Consider the following 20,624-nt stretch of genomic DNA (forward strand, 5'->3'; position numbering starts at 1 on the left):
GGCTGTGGTAGTGTTGGTCAAGCAAGGCAATGTGTTGTGGGGCTCCACCTATTTTCTAAAGCCTGATTGGAAGGTAGCAGGGGGGCTGCCTTACATCTAATTAACATACGGGATTATAGCAGTGTAGGTAGGCCCAACATCATACATTTTAATGAAAATACAATAAAAACTGGTGTAGAGTGTAGAAAGCTTGGATCATTGTGAATAATACTAAAATTGTTAGAAAAAACTGGGAGGAAAAAATACTGTGGAAGATACCATGCAGTTCCAGAATGGACCGTCAAAGGGAGAGGTGGGGGAGATATATATTTTTTAAAAATGCAGGTAAAATACACGTGTTGCATAAAATTAAATACTGTGAGCACTCGGAATAAAAATACACAAGCTTCACGATTCAAAAATCCATCATGAGATACTATAAATAGGCTCAAATATGGACTAGATTACAGTATATTGAAAATGTAAAATAATACCTATATTAACTGAAAAAAGTGCTAAAATAGTGTGAACGTGGGCCACAGACTAGTGCATAGTATTGATTTCATGTGCTAATGAAGGCCCTTCGCGCTACCTATTGGATCAGTGTGAAAAACGTGACAATCAGTGATTTAACAAGCTGCAAAAGCTATAGTGTTCGCAACACACATAATAGTACATAAATAAATGGATAGTGATCTCGCGCAGTAATTAACTGTCGCATACAATAAAATATATGCAAAAGTGATGCTCCAAATTAAAGTTCAACCGATGTGCACTAATGTTCTTGATGATTAAACAATCTCCAATAAATAATATTCATTCAGTGTCTTCACACAATTGCTATGTGCTCCCAGAACTCTCACCTCCAAACAATTTATGCCCAGCCTCCAAGATATGGGAATATCCAGCCTTTGGGCTCCAAACTACAGGATGCAATATATCACCACAGGTGATGTGTCATCAGCTTCTCAAGGCCCGTATATTAACACCGATATCCAATATCATGCTCATGATGCCAGGCTTGAAACTTTTACCATATCGTTGTTATAAAAGGCTCTGGTTAGCATGGAAATCAAATGAATAAAAATGGCCTCCATAGTGTAGTATGTTAAAAACAAACAGCAAGATAAATAGGTTCTTACATCATAAAAAGTGCAATAGGGTAAAATCACGGAGTTTGAACGCTTTCTCGCGTCACTTCCGGTCCACGACTCTATCGGGCCACGCCCAATGCATTATGTCAAGACACGTGACTTCATCAGGGGAACCGGATTGGCTATTGACTGATTGTATTTATACACTAGGTACAGGAAGTGTTATGGCGGCCATTTTCTTGTAGCCGATTTCTGAATTAATGACCGCAGCTATTTTCCAAGTAAATAGGCAGTGTAATATAAATAAATAGAGGATCCTAAAACCTAGAGAAGCAGTGAAGTAATTTCCCTATGTTGAATATAAACTGATCAGCTATTTTCCAGAAGTTATATGGTATAGTAGGTAATGTAGTCATTCTCAAAAGTAAATAAGTTAATAATTTTCAAATAGAAAAACGATATGGTCAATTTCATATAATGTCTACTGAATTAGTTGGCCATTTTCTTGGAGGTCAACGACGGCCTAATCTACATCCCACATTAGCTTTTATTATCTCACGTTATTTTAATTACATTTTTATGTATGATGTAGATTAGTTCGTCGTTGACCTCCAAGAAAATGGCCGACGGATTCAGTAGAAATGATATGAAATTGACCATATTGTTTTTCTATTTGAAGTTTATTCATTTATTTATTTTTGAGAATGGCTACATTACCTATTATACTATAGAACGTCTGGAAAATGGCAGATCAGTTTATATTCAACATAGGGAAATAGCTTCACTGCTTTTCTGTGTTCTAGGACTCTCTTTATATTACACTGCCTATTTAAAATGGCCGCGGCCGTTAATTTAGAAATCGGCTACAAGAAAATGGCTAACGTAACACTTCCTGTCCCTAGTGTATAAATACTATCAGTCAATGGCCAATCCGGTTCCCCTGATGAAGTCACGTGACGTAATGCGCAGGGCGTGGCCGGATAGAGTCGTGGACTGGAAGCAACGCAAGAAGGCCGTGATTTTACCTTATTGCACTTTTTATGATAGTTTGATGCAAGAACCCATTTAATCAGTTTTTTAATACATTGCTGTTTGGTTTTAACATACTACACTATGGAAGACCTTTTTATTCATTTGATTTCCATGCTAACCGGAGCCTATAACGATATGGTAAAAGTTTCAGGCCTGGCGTCTTAAGCTTGATATTGGATATCTGTGTTAATATATGGGCCTTAAGAAGTTGATGACACATCACCTGTGGCGATATATTGGAGGCTGGATATTCCCATATCTTTGAGGCTGGATATACAGTGGGGACAGAAAGTATTCAGACCCCCTTACATTTTTCACTCTGTTTTATTGCAGCCATTTGCTAAAATCATTTAAGTTCATTTTTTTCCTCAATGTACACACAGCACCCCATATTGACAGAAAAACACAGAATTATTGACATTTTTGCTGATTTATTAAAAAAAGAAAAACTGAAATATCACATGTTCCCAAGTATTCAGACCCTTTGTTCAGTATTTAGTAGAAGCACCCTTTTGATCTAATACAGCCATGAGTCTTTTTGGGAAAGATGCAACAAACCTGGATTTGGGGATCCTCTGCCATTCCTCCATGCAGATCCTCTCCAGTTCTTTCAGGTTGGATGGTAAACGTTGGTGGACAGCCATTTTTAGGTCTCTCCAAAAATCCTCAATTGGGTTTAAGTCTGGGCTCTGGCTGGGCCATTCAAGAAAAGTCACGGAGTTGTTATGAAGGCACTCCTTCATTATTTTAGCTGTGTGCTTAGGTTCATTGTCTTGTTGGAAGGTAAACCTTCGGCCCAGTCTGAGGTCCTGAGCACTCTGGAGAAGGTTTTCGTCCAGGATATCCCTGTACTTGGCCGCATTCATCTTTCCCTCGATTGCAACCAGTCATCCTGTCCCTGCAGCTGAAAAACACCCCCACAGCATGATGCTGCCACCACCATGCTTCACTGTTGGGACTGTATTGGACAGGTGATGAGCAGTGCCTTTTTTTCTCCACACATACCGCTTAGAATTAAGGCCAAAAAGTTCTATCTTGGTCTCATCAGACCAGACAATCTTATTTCTCACCATCTTGGAGTCCTTCAGGTGTTTTTTTAGCAAACTCCATGCGGGCTTTCATGTGTCTTGCACTGAGGAGAGGCTTCCGTCTGGCCACTCTGCCATTATGCCCCGACTGGTGGAGGGCTGCAGTAATGGTTGAGTTTCTACAACTTTCTCCCATCTCCCGACTGCATCTCTGGAGCTCAGCCACAGTGATCTTTGGGTTCTTCTTTATCTCTCTCACCAAGGCTCTTCTCCCCCGATAGCTCAGTTTGGCCAGACGGCCAGCTCTAGGAAGGGTTCTGGTCGTCCCAAACGTCTTCCATTTAAAGATTATGGAGGCCACTGTGCTCTTAGGAGCCTTAAGTGCAGCAGAATTTTTTTTGTAACCTTGGCCAGATCTGTGCCTTGCCACAATTCTCTGAGCTCTTCAGGCAGTTCCTTTGACCTCATGATTCTCATTTGCTCTGACATGCACTGTGAGCTGTAATATCTAATGTAGACAGGTGTGTGGCTTTCCTAATCAAGTCCAATCAGTATAATCAAACACAGCTGGACTCAAATGAAGGTCTAGAACCATCTCAAGGATGATCAGAAGAAATGGACAGCACCTGAGTTAAATATACGAGTGTCACAGCAAAGGGTCTAAGGCCCCTTTCACACGATCGGACCGTTCAGGTCCGCCTGTCAGTTTTGACGGCGGACCTGAACGGACGCTCCATGTTAGCCTATGGAGCGACGGATGTCTCTGCTGACATCAGACCCGGTCCAATCCGCAAAAAGCAGACGGATGGCCCTACGTCCAGATCCGTCGCTGGCGGATCGGATTGGGTAAGATCTGATGAAAACGGGCATGCTGTCCGTTTTCATCCGATCCCTCCATAGGCAGCAGCAGCACCTGACAAGCCCCTCCCCACTCAGTGAGCAGAGAGGGACCTGTCATCCGCCGGCTCAGCGGATATCAACGGAGAACTCCCGCTGAGCCGGTGGACTCCGTGGAAGCGGAGTCCGCCTCGTGTGAATGAGGCCTTAATACTTAGGACCATGTGATATTTCAGTTTTTCTTTTTCAATAAATCTGCAAAAATATCAGCAATTCTGTGTTTTTCTGTCAGTATAGAGTGCTGTGTGTACATTAATGAGGAAAAAAAATGAACTTAAATCATTTTAGCAAATGGCTGCAATATAACAAAGAGTGAAAAATTTAAGGGGGTCTGAATACTTTCCGTCCCCACTGTACATTGTTTGGAGGTGAGATGAGAATTCTGGGAGCACATAGCAGTTGTGTGGAGACACTGAATGAATATTATATATTGGAGATTGTTTAATCATCAAGAATATTTGTGCACATCATTTGAACTTTATTTTGGTGCATCACTTTTGCATACATTTTATTGTATATGACCGTTCATTACTGCACAAAATCACTATCCATTTATTAATGTAGTATTGATTTCAACCTCTTCATTTAAACCTGCTGGAGCTATAGTATCCATATATACTAGACCAATAGGTATGTTTATATGTGTTTCCTTGTATATACTGTATTCTAGCCTGTACTTTAGCTTACAGTGTTACCAAACTGAGGACCCTGCATTCACTATACTGTATCTGGTCTTTCACAGAACATGGAAATGCAATTATTTTAGTAAATATAAACTGCTAAATACCTTTTCTCATAAGCGGTATATAGCAATTTTTGTGACTTCCATCAGTGTCTGGCCGAGTACTGGTTAATGCTTGTAGGAGGAGTTTTCATTCTCTTCTGACTATCCTATGAGGCTGTATGACTCCTGACCCTCTGCCTGAACCATGCTGATTGGCCCTGTGCTGATCACATGCACTTGTCCAGAAAAAAAAACTCTCTAGCAATATACACCAACCTGAGCATGTGCAGAGTGCTCCCAATGCTCTGTACTACCAGGAGATTGGGGACTGTGGAAGAAGGGGAGGAGTAGCGAAGACCGGATCAAACCGCCTTTTTACACAATGCGCAGGAGTATCCCCTTAGGTTCCACAGTGAGTATAACAAGCATGCTGTATTTATAATACAAGAAATCTGTGAACTATGTCTCCCCTGATGACTCCTTCTGGAATTGCATGGTATCTTGCTCATATGGGATTTTCCACACTAGTTCTCTTCCTGTTTTTACTAATAATTTTAGTATTGTTTTAACTTTAGAGAAGTATTGTATTGAAAAAAACTGGACCAACAGGTATCATGTTCCAAGGTTTTCATGTTCCCCGTAAAAAAATTAATGAATTAAAATATATAAAAAAAACATCTGTGTTCGCTGAAACGAACAGACCTGATGGACTGGATGGACCCGTGTGTATGTAAAGCCGCATACACATGAGCGGAATGTCTGACAGAAAAAGTCAGACGGAAACTTTTCATCGTCTATTCCGATCATGTGTAGTCCTCATCGGACTTTTTTTTTTTTTTTTGAAAATTTCCGACGGAACCGATTCCGATCGGGAAAACCGATCGTCTGTATGCTGTTTCGATGGAACAAAAACGACGCATGCTCTGAAGCAAGTACGAGACGGAAGCTATTAGCTACTGGCTATTGAACTTCCTTTTTCTAGTCCCGTCGTAAGTGTTGTACATCACCGCGTTCTGGACGGTCGGACTTTGGTCGGACTTTGGATTGACCGTGTGTAGGAAGACTGCTTGAATGGAATTCCGTCGGAGAAACCTTCGGAGTTTATTCCGACGGCAAAACCGGTCGTGTGTACGCGGTATAAGGTAGCTTTTTTCTCTAAATACTGATATAATGGATTCATACATATATATGGATTGCCACCTTCATTTACTGTATGAATATCCAAATGATTGGCCTTTACAACAGCCAATTGAGGAATGTGCAGGAACTCGCAATGGTGTGCAAACAGCGGTGGCTGTTTCCAGTTTGTCATTACGTTGTACAGGCTGAGCGCCCCGCTGCTTATTGCATCTGTCATTCCATCCATAAGAATCTGCTAATGCTTGCTGCTGAATTCCAGTGTATGCAGATAATAGTCTGTGTGTGGACACAGACGGTTTACAAACTTTTTTAGGTTGGCCCTGCTAGGGATGTTGCAGCCCTAACTAACTGCTGATTTCACCTCTGTTCGCTGTTGCTGCTGCTGATCATTGCACTATTTTCTGCTATCCCGATTGTCCTGGTACAGGTGCTTCAATATTCACATTGATGTAAGTGATTTTATCCCAATTTAAAGCTAATTTTTCTTCACCAGACCTGTGCCCTTCTATGTGTCTTGTGGTATTTATACCTACTTGTCCACAAATATTCATAAACCGTCTCCTACATGATGAAGAAGAGTACATTTGCATGTACTTATACTGCCTTGTATTTATATGCATATTCATGCAATAAATATAAATTTATTTTATTTATTTCAGGTACTTATATAGCGCTGTCAATTTACGCAGCGCTTTACATATACATTGTACATTCACATCAGTCCCTACCCTCAAGGAGCTTACAATCTAAGGTCCCTAACTCACATTCATACATACTAGGGACAATTTAGACAGGATCCAATTAACCTACCAGCATGTCTTTGGAGTGTGGGAGGAAACCGGAGTACCCGGAGGAAACCCACGCAGGCACAGGGAGAACATGCAAACTCCAGGCAGGTAGTGTCGTGGTTGGGATTCGAACCAGCGACCCTTCTTACTGCTAGGCGAAAATGCTACCCACTGCACCACTGTGCCGCCCCTAAATTTAGAGTCAAGCATATAAATGCTTACACACATGTATTTTGAGGAAGCATTATATGTGCATATCCGCCGTCATGCATGCACTGAAATACAAATACAAACATATCACAAACTGCCCTCTATTCTTTCCCTGTGGTCCCTGTAGTGAGTAGAGGTGGGGCAGACTGCAGAGATTTGTTTTGTATAACAAGCATGTTGGGGTGAATAGTGGGATTTTTAGGGGCTCTCTTGGGAAAATGTGACTAATTAAAACTTTGTTGTATTCACCGTAGGGTTTGATCCTTTATTTTATTTTTTTAAACTCTGCCTGTCTTTAATAAATGTAATGTTTCCTTTTAATTGCAATCCTGTATTGCAGGTGCAGCTGTCACAGGCCAAACTACTCGTCCATCTCCAACAGAGCCGACTACTAAAGTTCGCAGGAATCGCTCAATTAAAATTGGTAAAGCTGCTACCGTGTCTGAAACATGGAAGGCATCTTTGTGCAGAGAAATCACCAATTCTACTGAACTTAAACACCTTGATGACTTCTTGTTTGCTAAGGTAATGTACTTATGGTTACAGATAGATCAAACTTTGCGCTAATAAATGTTTGCGCTTTCAGCCCTCTATGCTGAGCAATTTGCAGATTCTGCCAATAAATAAAGTGGGTGTGGGGTGATATGTTTGGGCAGGAGGAGTCAGCACTGTAATAATGATTTGTTCAAGGATAAGGGTACATTGTTCCAAGTAAGACACACAATGCATTTTACATCAGCCTTTTTTTTGTGCTCAAAGTTCAGCTTTAGGTGATGACAAAGTAAATATATTAACGTGTAAACTGATATGCTATGCGCAGCTGCGCCATGCAGCAATTGCGCAGTTTGGGGGGGTGAAATTATGGTACAGAACACGGACTTGGAAAAGGTTTGGATTGATCCGGATCCAGCTAAGCGAATCTCTAGATACTATGGGGCAGTGGGCCCCTGGGTAACCACTTCAACTTCTAGGCCCATGGCACGGTGGGAGGCGATTGTCCCGGAGTTGTCAGAGTTGTTTCTACATATGGTCTGGGAATGCAAAAAGGTGAGACCATTATGGTCGCAGGTGACTGAATTTATCTCGGATAAGTTTGATTTGCCTAACATTTGCTTCCCCTTACGTTGCCTCCTTGGGGTCTCTGATCAAGAGGAGATGAATGCATACACAAAACTGTTCCTTAGGATCCTATTCTTTGGTGTGAGAAAACTCATTGCCAGACGCTGGATACATGATGAACAGCTGACTCTGGGGATGTGGATAAAAATAATAAACGCAGATGTGCTGATGTATTAAATGACCTATGAAGCTAGAGGGGCTCCCAAGAAGTTTAGGAAGGTATGGTTTCAGTGGGTTGACTCTGAGAACACGTTGGAAGAGGAGGGATGATAGACCATTAGACTGCTTAAGACCATTTTCACTTTTAAATCTATGGCAGAGGGAAGATAGTGAGTATACTTCTCTCAATGTGGACAGAGTTGGGTTCTTGTATCCTATTGAACACAACACTGAATGCTGACATCCCCCGGGGAAGAAGGGATTTTCTTTGGTAATCCGACTGGTTTTGGTTCTGGTTTAATGTTTAAAAAAAAAACAAAAGCACATATACTCCAGTGTATGATAGGGGTGGAGACCTGGTTTGCTCAGTTAGGAGAACATTGATATGTACAACGTTATTGCTACTGATGTATGTTGGTTTCTTCATTGATCTTGATGTAACCCCTGTCTGATGTATCGTATGACTAATACTCAGGTGCGCAATAAAAACAAAAACAAAAAAACTGATATGAATAAATATCTAACCATTTTACATGTGAAGTGACTAGGCTGTGTTTTACATTACATTTTTTTAAATATTTTTAGCAAAAATGCACTAAGCTGCATTTAATAAGGTGAATTGTAAAGGGGGATGTAAGAAACATATACAGTGGGGATGGAAAGTATTCGGATCCCCTTAAATTTGTCACTCTTTGTTATAGTGCAGCCATTTACTAAAATCATGTAAGTTCATTTTTTTTTACCTCATTAATGTACACACAGCACCCCATATTGACAGAAAAACACAGAATTGTTGACATTTTTTGCAGATTTATTAAAAAAGAAAAACTGAAATATCACATTAAGTATTCAGACCCTTTGCTGTGACACTCATATATTTAACTCAGGTGCTGTCCATTTCTTCTGATCATCCTTGAGATGGTTCTACACCTTCATTTGAGTCCAGCTGTGTTTGATTATACTGATTGGACTTGATTAGGAAAGCCACACACCTGTCTATATAAGACCTTACAGCTCACAGTGCATGTAAGAGCAAATGAGAATCATGAGGTAAAAGGAACTGCCTGAAGAGCTCAGACAGAATTGTGGGAAGGCACAGATCTGACCAAGGTTACAAAAACATTTCTGCTGCACTTAAGGTTCCTAAGAGCACAGTGGCCTCCATAATCTTTGAATGGAAGACGTTTGGGACGACCAGAACCCTTCCTAGAGCTGGCCATCCGGCCAAACTGGGCTATCGGGGAAGAAGAGCCTCGGTGAGAGAGGTAAAGAAGAACCCAAAGATCACTGTGGCTGAGCTCCAGAGATGCAGTCGGGAGATGGGAGAAAGTTGTAGAAAGTCAACCATCACTGCAGCCCTCCACCAGTCGGGGCTTTATGGCAGAGTGGCCCGACGGAAGACTCTCCTCAGTGCAAGATACATGAAAGTTTGCTAAAAAAAACACCTGAAGGGCTCCAAGATGGTGAGAAATAAGATTCTCTGGTCTGAGACCAAGATAGAACTTTTTGGCCTTAAGTCTAAGCGGTATGTGTGGAGAAAACCAGGCACTGCTCATCACCTGTCCAATACAGTCCCAACAGTGAAGCATGGTGGTGGCAGCATCATGCTGTGGGGGTTTTTTTCAGCTGCAGGGACAGGACGACTGGTTGCAATTGAGGGAAAGATGAATGCGGCCAAGTACAGGGATATCCTGGACGAAAACCTTCTCCAGAGTACTCAGGCCCTCAGACTGGGCCGAAGGTTTACCTTCCAACAAGACAGTGACCCTAAGCACACAGCTAAAATAACGGAGTGGCTTCACAACAACTCCGTGACTGTTCTTGAATAGCCCAGCCAATTGAGCATCTCTGGAGAGACCTAAAAATGGCTGTCCACCAACGTTTACCATCCAACCTGATAGAACTGGAGAGGTTCTGCAAGGAGGAATGGCAGAGGATCCCCAAATCCAGGTGTGAAAAACTTGTTGCATCTTTCCCAAAAAGACTCATGGCTGTATTAGATCAAAAGGGTGCTTCTACTAAATACTGAGCAAAGGGTCTGAATACTTAGCACCATGTGATATTTCAGTTTTTTTCTTTTTTTAATAAATCTGCAAAAATGTCATCAATTCTGTGTTTTTCTGTCAATATGGGGTGCTGTGTGTACATTGAGGAAAAAAATGAACTTAAATGATTTTAGCAAATGGCTGCAATATAACAGAGTGAAAAATGCAAGGGGGTCTGAATACCCTCTGTCCTTACTGTATGTGAACAGTAAGGGCACTTTCACACTGCCAGCGCCGGTGGTTGCTTTAGCCTAGTTTTTGCAGTGCTTTTCGGCCGCTAGCGGGGCGCTTTTGCGGGTGAAAAAGGGTTAAAACCGCCCGCAAAGCGTCGAAGCAGCGGCGCTACCTATTGATTTCAATGGGCAGGGGCGCTTTAGGAGCGGTGTAGTCACCGCTCCTACAGTGCTGCAAAGAAGCTGCTTGCAGGACTTTTTTTGACGTCCTGCCAGCGCAGCGCCCCAGTGTGAAAGCACTTGGGCTTTCACACTGGGATTGCAGCTGAGGCTTTTTACAGGCGCTTTTAAAGCGCCTGAAAAACACGTCCAGTGTGAAAGGGGTCTAAGAATTTCTGAAGTTATGAATGTAAGAATCAAAATACAAAGACAAACATTGAGCTTTTATGATCTGATAATTAAACATATCTTCTGATTTTTCTTTACAGATCAACACCCTACACCAGAATAAAACGGCTATTGAAGGCCTACTCTGCAAAGCAATGGAAATGTTCAGAGAAAACCTCAAGTTCATGTACTCTTCTCCAGTAAGTTGCATACCTCCCATAAGGTTGAGATTTGTACACTGGGAATTTAGTGAAGGTTAAAGTGACATTGACCAAATATTCACTGCATGAGTTCATTCCTTGTGCATATGTTTAAATTAGTGATTGATGATTGGCTCGCCTGCAGTAAATGTTTGGTGAATGTCACATTCACGGATTTAGACGTATACCCTGTAGAGTATCTAATAAAAGTATGAGTACAGTGCATGCTACATCAATAGCAAAGTGCTAGAGAACCAGTTACAATAGAGTCCTGGGTACCTGTATCAAACATTTTATATATATGACTTGTTTCTTTTCAGAAAGGACACATTCATGCTGGTTACAAAGATCTTATGGAAAATTTTCAGCTTCTTGTGAACAACTTAAACAGAGAAAGGAATGAGAAGGATGTGAAGCTTGTCCTTAACCTCTTCCAGTCTTTCCTGGATGAGTTTACACGTGGATACACAAAGAGAGATGACGGTGAATCGCACAAGGTTAATTTTTTATTTTAATGGGCATCCTGTTATTTCACACACATACTAGCAAGCCTAGCAAGCCTAAACTATTAGAACTAAATTTAGAAAATAATTCAGGCAATAATACAGTTTAAGGTACATTTTGTTACTAATATGGCAATATAAACTGCATAACGGGGGGAAATAACTGGTACAATATATTTATTTTTGTTTAGCTATGTGGATTTTTTTTCAAACTGTAAAAAAAAATAATACAATAAAATTTAAAATCATACTTCACCTGTTTGGGTACCTTACGGTACATGGCTGTACAGGGTTTCCTCTCCCTGTTGGTAACATCCGCTCATAGTTTTCACTTAAAGTGTTACTAAACCCAGGACCCTGCATTCACTATATTTGGTCTCCCACAGTACACAGAACATGGAAATGCAGTCAATTTAGTAAATTTAAACTGCTAAATACCTTTTTCTCATCAGTAGTATATAGCAGTCTTGTGACTTCTATCAGTGTCTGGTTATAGCTTGTAGGAGGAGTTTTCATGCTCACCTGGTTGTCCTATGAGGCTTCAGGACCCCTGACCCTCTGGACAGTGCTGATTGGCCCTGTGCTGATCACATTCACTCTCCCAAGAAAAAAAAAAACTCTCTAGAAATAAACGCCAAACTGTGCATGTGCAGCGTGCATCAGGAGATGGTTTAGGATTGTGAAAGAAGAGGAAGATCAGAGAAGATAGGATCAAACAGCCTTTTTACACAATGCGCAGGATTAACCCCTTAGGTTCCACAGTGAGTGTAACCAGCATGCGTTACTTCATATACAGACTGATTTTACTGTTGTGGGTTTAGTAACACTTTAATGTATGTTCCATGTGGGCGGTACCAGCCTGTTACTTGTGGATGTAAGTACTACTTCTCTTTTTTCTTTTGTATTTGTTCTTGGCATATGACAAAGTTGCTATGTCTCTGCTGGATTCTTATTTTTCTAAAAAAAAGATTACACAAAAAAAAAAAAAAAAAATTGTACTTCACTCCAAGCATTAGTGTTTGTTGCATAAAATAAGCATATCGATTCACTTATTTTTTAAGTAACAAGATGGTGAATTTAGAACGTGTATAACTTTACAAGCCAAAGTGTACAGCATGGTGTGTTTCTGTGTTTTGATTATGAATCCAATAGCAAAAGTCTGGCATCACAAAACCTTTTCTGCCTCTTTTCAAACATTCTTTAAATTTTTTTTTCTCAGTTGAGAATATGTAAATATGGCAGATACATGTGTTAAATTTTCATAACTAGACCATTTAATTTTCCAACTTCCATACATTTTTAATACCTTCACTCTTTTTCCCACAAGGTCACAGGGTTCATATACACTTCTATTCTTCAATTCTAGCATTACTTACAGGTATTTATTGGTGTGTAATTATGAATTGTATATTTCCAGTGCTCAACACTCAAATGCCCCACACAACCCGTGTCCTTACTGGTTACTGAATGTCTGTACAAGTGAAAATAAAAACAATATATCTTCCATTTATCCTACATGAAAAATTTTGGAAAAAAATAAACTCCCCAAATAATTAGATCCTTATACATTAATGGGTCATATTAGGCATGTGAATAAATATGTTAACAGCCACCAGGTGTCATTCTTCCTCTTCCCAATAACTATTCAACAGTCAAAATAAACACTTAGTGTAGTATTTCCAACACAAACAACCAACAAAGTGAAATTGTGCGATCCGTAATAGACCATGTGTGCACAGATTGTTCCTATCAGTCCAACCACCAATGTGCACCCACATGCAATGGGCTCTTAACAAATGGGGTGACTCATAGCTTATGTAGGAATATGTTATTGCGATTTCCCTTGGTCACCAGACTCCCTCTCTCCTTGGACACCTTCTATGCCTCCAAAAGATGCTGGAAAACAAGCAGTCCGTAGTGTAGTATAATCAAGAATCGACTGATTTATTAAAATAGTATATGGTTACATAAGAAGAGGAAAAGGTAGACAGTATGCTTGGTAACAACAAGGAATGCAGTATTACCACTTCTGGTTCTAGGCTGGTTCTAGACATCACTTCCTCAATGCATTTGTGGGGAAATTGAGGGTTGTAACTGAGCGCTGGAAATATATAATTTGTAATTGCAGAACTTGTCGGGGGAGATAAGGTGATTCCAGCTGCTGGGGGAATTTCAACTGATTTGAGAGATTGTTCCACTGGTGTTATATCGGTAAATGTTTATTGGTGTGTAAAATGTGGTGAAATAAAGGAACTGTTCACCACCATACTGCTATTTGGTATATATGACTATTTTGTGGCACAGACATGGTCTGACGGATTTCTCTTTAACAACAGAGATGTGCATATAGTATTTCCTTTCATTTCCACAGCACTTTAATAATATTTAGTTAGCGTATGTGCACCCATGGTATATAAAAACCTATGAAATTAGGAGAAAGACAAATACCTTATTGTTGGCATGATTGCAATGACATTAACAAGTGGTTAGGAATATTACACAATAAAGCTATGTAAAATCCCATCTTATTAATTGCGATCAATAGATGATGTTTGTTGTCTCTTTAGCAAAGAAAATCTCAGAAGAAGAAGAGGAAACAGGATCAAAATGTGAGTTTGCTTATGTGTTTTGTATACAAATTGACTAACAATTTCACCACTTTATTCGTCACAGGTCTTTGAGCCATTTATATTTGGTCTTCAGCATCTGCCTCAGAAAAGCAGGACATTAAAAATTGTGAAACACACTCCCCCCTTACATATACAGTGCATCAGTAAAGTATTCACAGCACTTCACTTTTTCCACATTTTGTTATGTTACAGCCAAAATGTTTGTTTATTTATGTTTATTCCAAAATGGATTAAATTGATTATTTTCTTCAAAATTCTACAAACAATACCCCATAATGACAACGCGAAAGAAGTTTTTTGAAATCTTTGAAAATTTATTTTAAAAAAAAATACATGTACATACAGTGGATATAAAAATTCTACACACCCCTGTTAACCACTTGAGCCCCGGACCATTATGCTGCTTAAGGACCAGAGGTCTTTTTCCAATTTGGCACTGCGTCGCTTTAACTGCTAATTGCGCGGTCATGCAATGCTGTACCCAAACGAAATTTGCGTCCTTTTCTTCCCACAAATAGAGCTTTCTTTCGATGGTATTTGATCACCTCTGCAGTTTTTATTTTTTGCGCTATAAACGGAAAAAGACCGAAAATTTTGAAAAAAAAATGATATTTTCTACATTTTGTTATAAAAAAAATCCAATAAACGAAATTTTAGTCATACATTTAGGCCAAAATGTATTCGGCCACATGTCTTTGGTAAAAATAATGTCAATAAGCATATATTTATTGGTTTGCGCAAAAGTTATAGCGTCTACAAACTAGGGTACATTTTCTGTAATTTACACAGCTTTTAGTTTATGACTGCCTATGTCATTTCTTGAGGTGCTAAAATGGCAGGGCAGTACAAAACCCCCCCAAATGACCCCATTTTGGAAAGTAGACACCCCAAGGAAATTGCTGAGAGGCATGTTGAACCCATTGAATATTTATTTTTTTTGTCCCAAGTGATTGAATAATGACAAAAAAATATATATATATATTTACAAAAAGTTGTCACTAAATGATATATTGCTCACACAGGCCATGGGCATATGTGGAATTGCACCCCAAAATACATTCAGCTGCTTCTCCTGAGTATGGGGATACCACATGTGTGGGACTTTTTGGGAGCCTAGCCGCGTACGGGGCCCCGAAATCCAATCACCCCCTTCAGGATTTCTAAGGGTGAAAATTTTTGATTTCACTCTTCACTGCCTATCACAGTTTCGGAGGCCATGGAATGCCCAGGTGGCACAAAACCCCCCCAAATGACCCCATTTTGGAAAGTAGACACCCCAAGCTATTTGCTGAGAGGCATGGTGAGTATTTTGCAGCTCTCATTTGTTTTTGAAAATGAAGAAATGTATTTTTTTTTTCTTTTTACAATTTTCAAAACTTTGTGACAAAAAGTGTGGTCTGCAAAATACGCACTATACCTCTCAGCAAATAGCTTTGGGTGTCTACTTTCCAAAATGGGGTCATTTGGGGGGGTTTTGTGCCACCTGGGCTTTCCATGGCCTCCGAAACTGTGATAGGCAGTGAAGAGTAAAATCAAAAATTCACGCCCTTAGAGAAAGCCTGAAGGCGGTGCTTGGTTTTCGGGGTCCCGTACGCGGCTAGGCTCCCAAAAAGTCTCACACATGTGGTATCCCCGTACTCAGGAGAAGCAGCAGAATGTATTTTGGGGTGTAATTTCACATATTCCCATGGCATGTTTGAGCAATATATCATTTAGTGACAACTTTGTGCAAAAAAAAAAATTTGTCTCTTTCCCGCAACTTGTGTCGCAATATAAAATATTCCATGGACTCGACATGCCTCTCAGCAAATAGCTTGGGGTGTCTACTTTCCAAAATGGGGTCATTTGGGGGGGTTTTGAACTGTCCTGGCATTTTATGCACAACACTTAGAAGCTTATGTCACACATCACTCACTCTTCTAACCACTTGAAGACAAAGCCCTTTCTGACACTCATTGTTTACATGAAAAAGTTTTTTTTTTTTGCAAAAAAATTACTTTGAACCCCCAAACATTATATATTTTTTTAAAGCAAATGCCCTACAGATTAAAATGGTGGGTGTTTCATTTTTTTTTTCACACAGTATTTGCGCAGCGATTTTTCAAACGCATTTTTTGGGGAAAAAACACACTTTTTTACATTTTAATGCACTAAAACACACTATATTGCCCAAATGTTTGACAACAAAATAAATACATTTTTAAAAGCCTTTAAAAGCCTTTACAGGTTACCACTTTAGATTTACAGAGGAGGTCTACTGCAAAAATGACTGCCCTCGATCTGACCTTCGCGGCGATACCTCACATGCATGGTGCAATTGCTGTTTACGTTTGACGACAGACCGCCGCTTGCGTTCGCCTTAGCGCGAGAGCAGGGGGCGACAGGGGTGCTTTTTTTTTTTTTTTTTTTTTTTCTTTATTATTTTTGTGCTTTTTTATCTTATTTTTAAACTGTTCCTTTCATTTTTTTTTTTTTAATCATTTTTATTGTTATCTTGGGGAATGTAAATATCCCCTATGATAGCAATAGGTAGTGACAGGTACTCTTTTTTGAAAAAATTGGGGTCTATTAGACCCTAGATCTCTCCTCTGCCCTCAAAGCATCTGACCACACCAAGATCGGTGTGATAAAATGCTTCCCCAATTTCCAAATTGGCGCTATTTACATCCGGCGAAATCTAAGTCATAAAATGCTTGTAGCTTCCGGTTTCTTAGGCCATAGAGATGTTTGGAGCCACTCTGGTCTCTGATCAGCTCTATGGTCAGCTGGCTGAATCACCGGCTGCATTCTCAGGTTCCCTGTTGAGACAGGAGAGCCAGAGAAAAACACGGAAGACGGTGGGGGGCATTCCCTCCCACGGCTTGTAAAAGCAGTCTAGAGGCTAATTAGCCGCTAGGATTGCTTTTACATGAAAGCCGACCGCTGGCTGAAAAGAATGATACCAAGATGATACCTAAACCTGCAGGCATCATTCTGGTATAACCATTCAAAGTCGTGAATGGCGTACCTGAAGACAAAAAAATGGTTAGCAATAAAGCACAGTAAACGGTAAAGTATAAAAAATTGCATACCTGAAAAGCAAACATGATAAAACATAATAACAATAAAACATTGCAGAATAGAATACAGTAAAAAAGAGCAGAACAATAGAGAGAGAGAATAGAGAGAGAGAGAACAATGAAACGACAACTATTTTTTTTTATTTTATATATTTTTTTTTTTTTTTTTTTACACTTTTTTTGTAACTAACTTTTATAACTGTAACCGGTTCCAGGTTCGGGTCTCTCAAAATGCGATGGCATCTTGGGAGACCCTGTGAAAGTGTGCCTAGTCTGTGCAATGCTGTACCCTACGCTAATACTCAACTAGTGAATGGTAGCGTTCAAAACATTCACCAATGCAAAGACCAGGATTGTCAGGACAGGCGGGACAATAATAGCGGGTGTCACGCCTATATCCGCGGTTGCTGCAGACACAACATCTTTTTTGGGGGGGTTCATTGGGTAGGGGTACTCGGGAGGACATAAAGAAAATGCCTCTCATGCAGCCGACTGCATTTGGTTGGGGATGTGAATGGGGGAAGTACGGGCGCTGCAGAAGCGGGGGGTTCCCAATTAGGATTGGCGAATGCAGCAGGAAGGGCACTATGGGCACGACGGGCCTGTGTTTGTCTTCTTGGTGGCAGCGCGACACTACTTGTGCTTGCCACCTCACCAGCTTGAACTGCACTTATGGGACTCGCCACGTCACCAAGTGTTACTGCAGTGCTGGTTTGACTACGACCGGGGTGTACTAGGCCGCTGGCGCTTGCCAGTTCAATAAAAAGCTACCAAAAAAACTGTTAGCGATCGCAGGGATCAGGCCTGACTCTGCGAACGCTGCAGTTATGCATTTAGTGTTTTGTAAGTGTCAGTGATCGATCGATACTGCACTTGGGTGGGCTGGGGTGGGCTGGGCTGGGCCGGGCGGAGGGGCAAAACGCAGGTGCTAGCAGGTATCTGGGCTGATCCCACTAACACTGCGTTTTTGGGAACCCTAAACTGCTGGGGACGCTAGTATAGATCTGATCGGACCAGATATTGATTCGTTCAGATACTATACCACTAAGGGAGCTGTACGGTGCGTGCATGGGTGTTAGCGCTACTGGCGCTAACCTGACGCTGCCTGGGGCTGGTGCTTGCCAGTTCACCAAAATGCTACCAAAAAAACTGTTAGCGATCGCAGGGATCAGGCCTGCCTCTGCGAATGCTGCAGTTATGCGTTTAGTGTTTTGTAAGTGACAGTGATCGATCGATACTGCACTTGGGTGGGCTGGGCGGAGGGGCAAAACGCAGGTGCTAGCAGGTATCTGGGCTGATCCCGCTAACACTGCGTTTTTGGGAACCCTAAACTGCTGGGGACGCTAGTATAGATCTGATTGGATCAGATATTGATCCGATCAGATACTATACCACTAAGGGAGGCGTATGCTGCGTGCGTGGGTGTTAGCGGTACTGGCGCTAATCTGACGCTGCCTGGGGCGACGCATATCACCGCCGGGCGATCAGGGGGCTAAACCTTTATTCGGTAATAAACGGCGGGTGCCCTGACACTATAAAAAATAAACAAACTAACCAGCGTCACCCGTAACAGTTATACGGTGATCAGTGGTGAAAGGGTTAACTAGGGGGCCATCAAGGGGTTAAAACATTTATTCGGTAGTATATGGGGGTCCCTGTCGCTATAAAACGCTGACAGCGAACCTAAATATTTAGGTCCCTAACTAGCGTCACCAGCGACACTAATACAGCGATCAGAAAAATCTTAGCGACACTGGTGACAGGGGGTGATCAAGGGGTTAAAACTTTATTAGGGGGGGTTAGGGGGGTATCCTAGACCTACAGGGGGCTAATACTAACTGTCCCAACACTGTAATGCTCCGTACACACGGTCGGATTTTCCGATGGAAAATGTCCGATCGGAGCGTGTTGTCGGAAATTCCGACCGTGTGTGGGCTCCATCGGGCATTTTCCATCGGATTTTCCGACACACAAAGTTGGAGAGCAGGAGATAAAATTTTCCGACAACAAAATCCGTTGTCGGAAATTCCGATCGTGTGTACACAAATCCGACGGACAAAGTGCCACGCATGCTCAGAATAAATAAAGAGATGAAAGCTATTGGCCACTGCCCCGTTTATAGTCCCGACGTACATGTTTTACGTCACCGCGTTCAGAACGATTGGATTTTCCGACAACTTTGTGTGACCGTGTGTATGCAAGACAAGTTTGATCCAACATCCGTCGGAAAAAATCCTAGGATTTTGTTGTCGGAATGTCCGAACAAAGTCCGACCGTGTGTACGGGGCATTACTGTCACAAACTGACACCAATGCAGTAATCAGAAAAAAAAAAAAACTGCTGGTGTCAGTTTGTGACGGGGGGGGATCGGGGTGTTTTGTGTGCCTGGCATGTTCTACTGTGTGTGTGTAGTGTTGTGCACTCACATACCTGTCTTCTCTCCTCGGGCCGGAACGGAAATTACCGAGCCGAGGAGAGATGACATCATTTCCTTTGCTGCTGTTTAGCATACAGCAGCAAAGGAATGATTCGATTGGCCGGCGGCGATCGCGAGGGGGGGGCCACGAACGGATGGCCTCCCCCTCACCTTCGATCGCCGTGGGACAAAAGACGACCGCCTCGGGCACCGGGGGGGGGGGTCCGATCGGACCCCCCACCCGCGGAAGGCAAATCACGTACATGTACGTGATTTTGCCTGTCCGTGCCACCTTGCCGACGTACATCAGCGTGAGGTGGTCGTCAAGTGGTTAAAATGTCAGGTTCCTGTGATATAAAGCTAAATAATTTCAGAACTTTTTCCACCTTTAATATGACCTATAAACTGTCCAACTCAATTGAAAAAACAGACTGAAATCTTTTAGGCCCCTTGTAGGGGGAATTAAAACTAAAAAACTTAAATAACATGGTTGCATAAATGTGCACACCCTCTTATAACTGGGGATGTAGCTGTGTTCAGAATTAATCAATCACATTCAAACTCATGTTAAATAGGAGTCAGTACACACCTGCCATCATTTTAAGTGCCTCAAATAAAATTCAGCTGTTCTAGTAGGTCTTTTCTGGCATTTACTTAGTCACATCCTACAGCAAAAAGCCATGGTCCGCAGAGAGCTTCATAAGCATCAGAGGGATCTCATTGTTAAAAGGTATCAGTCAGAAGGGTACAAAAGAATGTCCAAGGCATTAGATATACCATGGAACACAGTGAAGACAGTCATCAAGTGGAGAAAATATGGCACAACAGTGACATTACCAAGAACTGGACGTCCCTCCAAAATTGATGAAAAGACTAGAAGAAAACTGGTCAGGGAGGCTGCCAAGAGGCCTACAGCAACATTAAGAGCCCTTTCAAGCTGCCAGCGGGCTGCGTTAGCGATAATGAGCCGCTAGTTTTAGCGGTAAAGCGCCGCTAGTTCTAGCGGCGCTTTTCAGCTGCTAGTGGGGCGCTTCTAATGTC

The 20,624-nt window shown here is 41.5% G+C and overlaps 1 protein-coding gene across 9 annotated transcripts in view; it reads left to right on the top strand.

The window, feature by feature from the left end:
* MYO9B (myosin IXB) overlaps positions 1–20,624 on the top strand; it is a 282,650-nt gene that overhangs the window by 214,382 nt on the left and 47,644 nt on the right. For all 9 annotated transcript variants that reach the window (XM_073593007.1, XM_073592941.1, XM_073592970.1 and 6 more), the window contains 4 exons: positions 7,233–7,417; positions 10,877–10,975; positions 11,296–11,472; positions 14,046–14,087. In XM_073593007.1, the coding sequence (XP_073449108.1) occupies positions 7,233–7,417; positions 10,877–10,975; positions 11,296–11,472; positions 14,046–14,087 (503 nt within the window). The remainder of the gene's footprint in view (positions 1–7,232; positions 7,418–10,876; positions 10,976–11,295; positions 11,473–14,045; positions 14,088–20,624) is intronic.

This window comes from Aquarana catesbeiana, linkage group LG01 (genome assembly GCF_042186555.1).
Source record: "Aquarana catesbeiana isolate 2022-GZ linkage group LG01, ASM4218655v1, whole genome shotgun sequence".
Classification (NCBI taxonomy): Eukaryota; Metazoa; Chordata; class Amphibia; order Anura; family Ranidae; genus Aquarana; species Aquarana catesbeiana.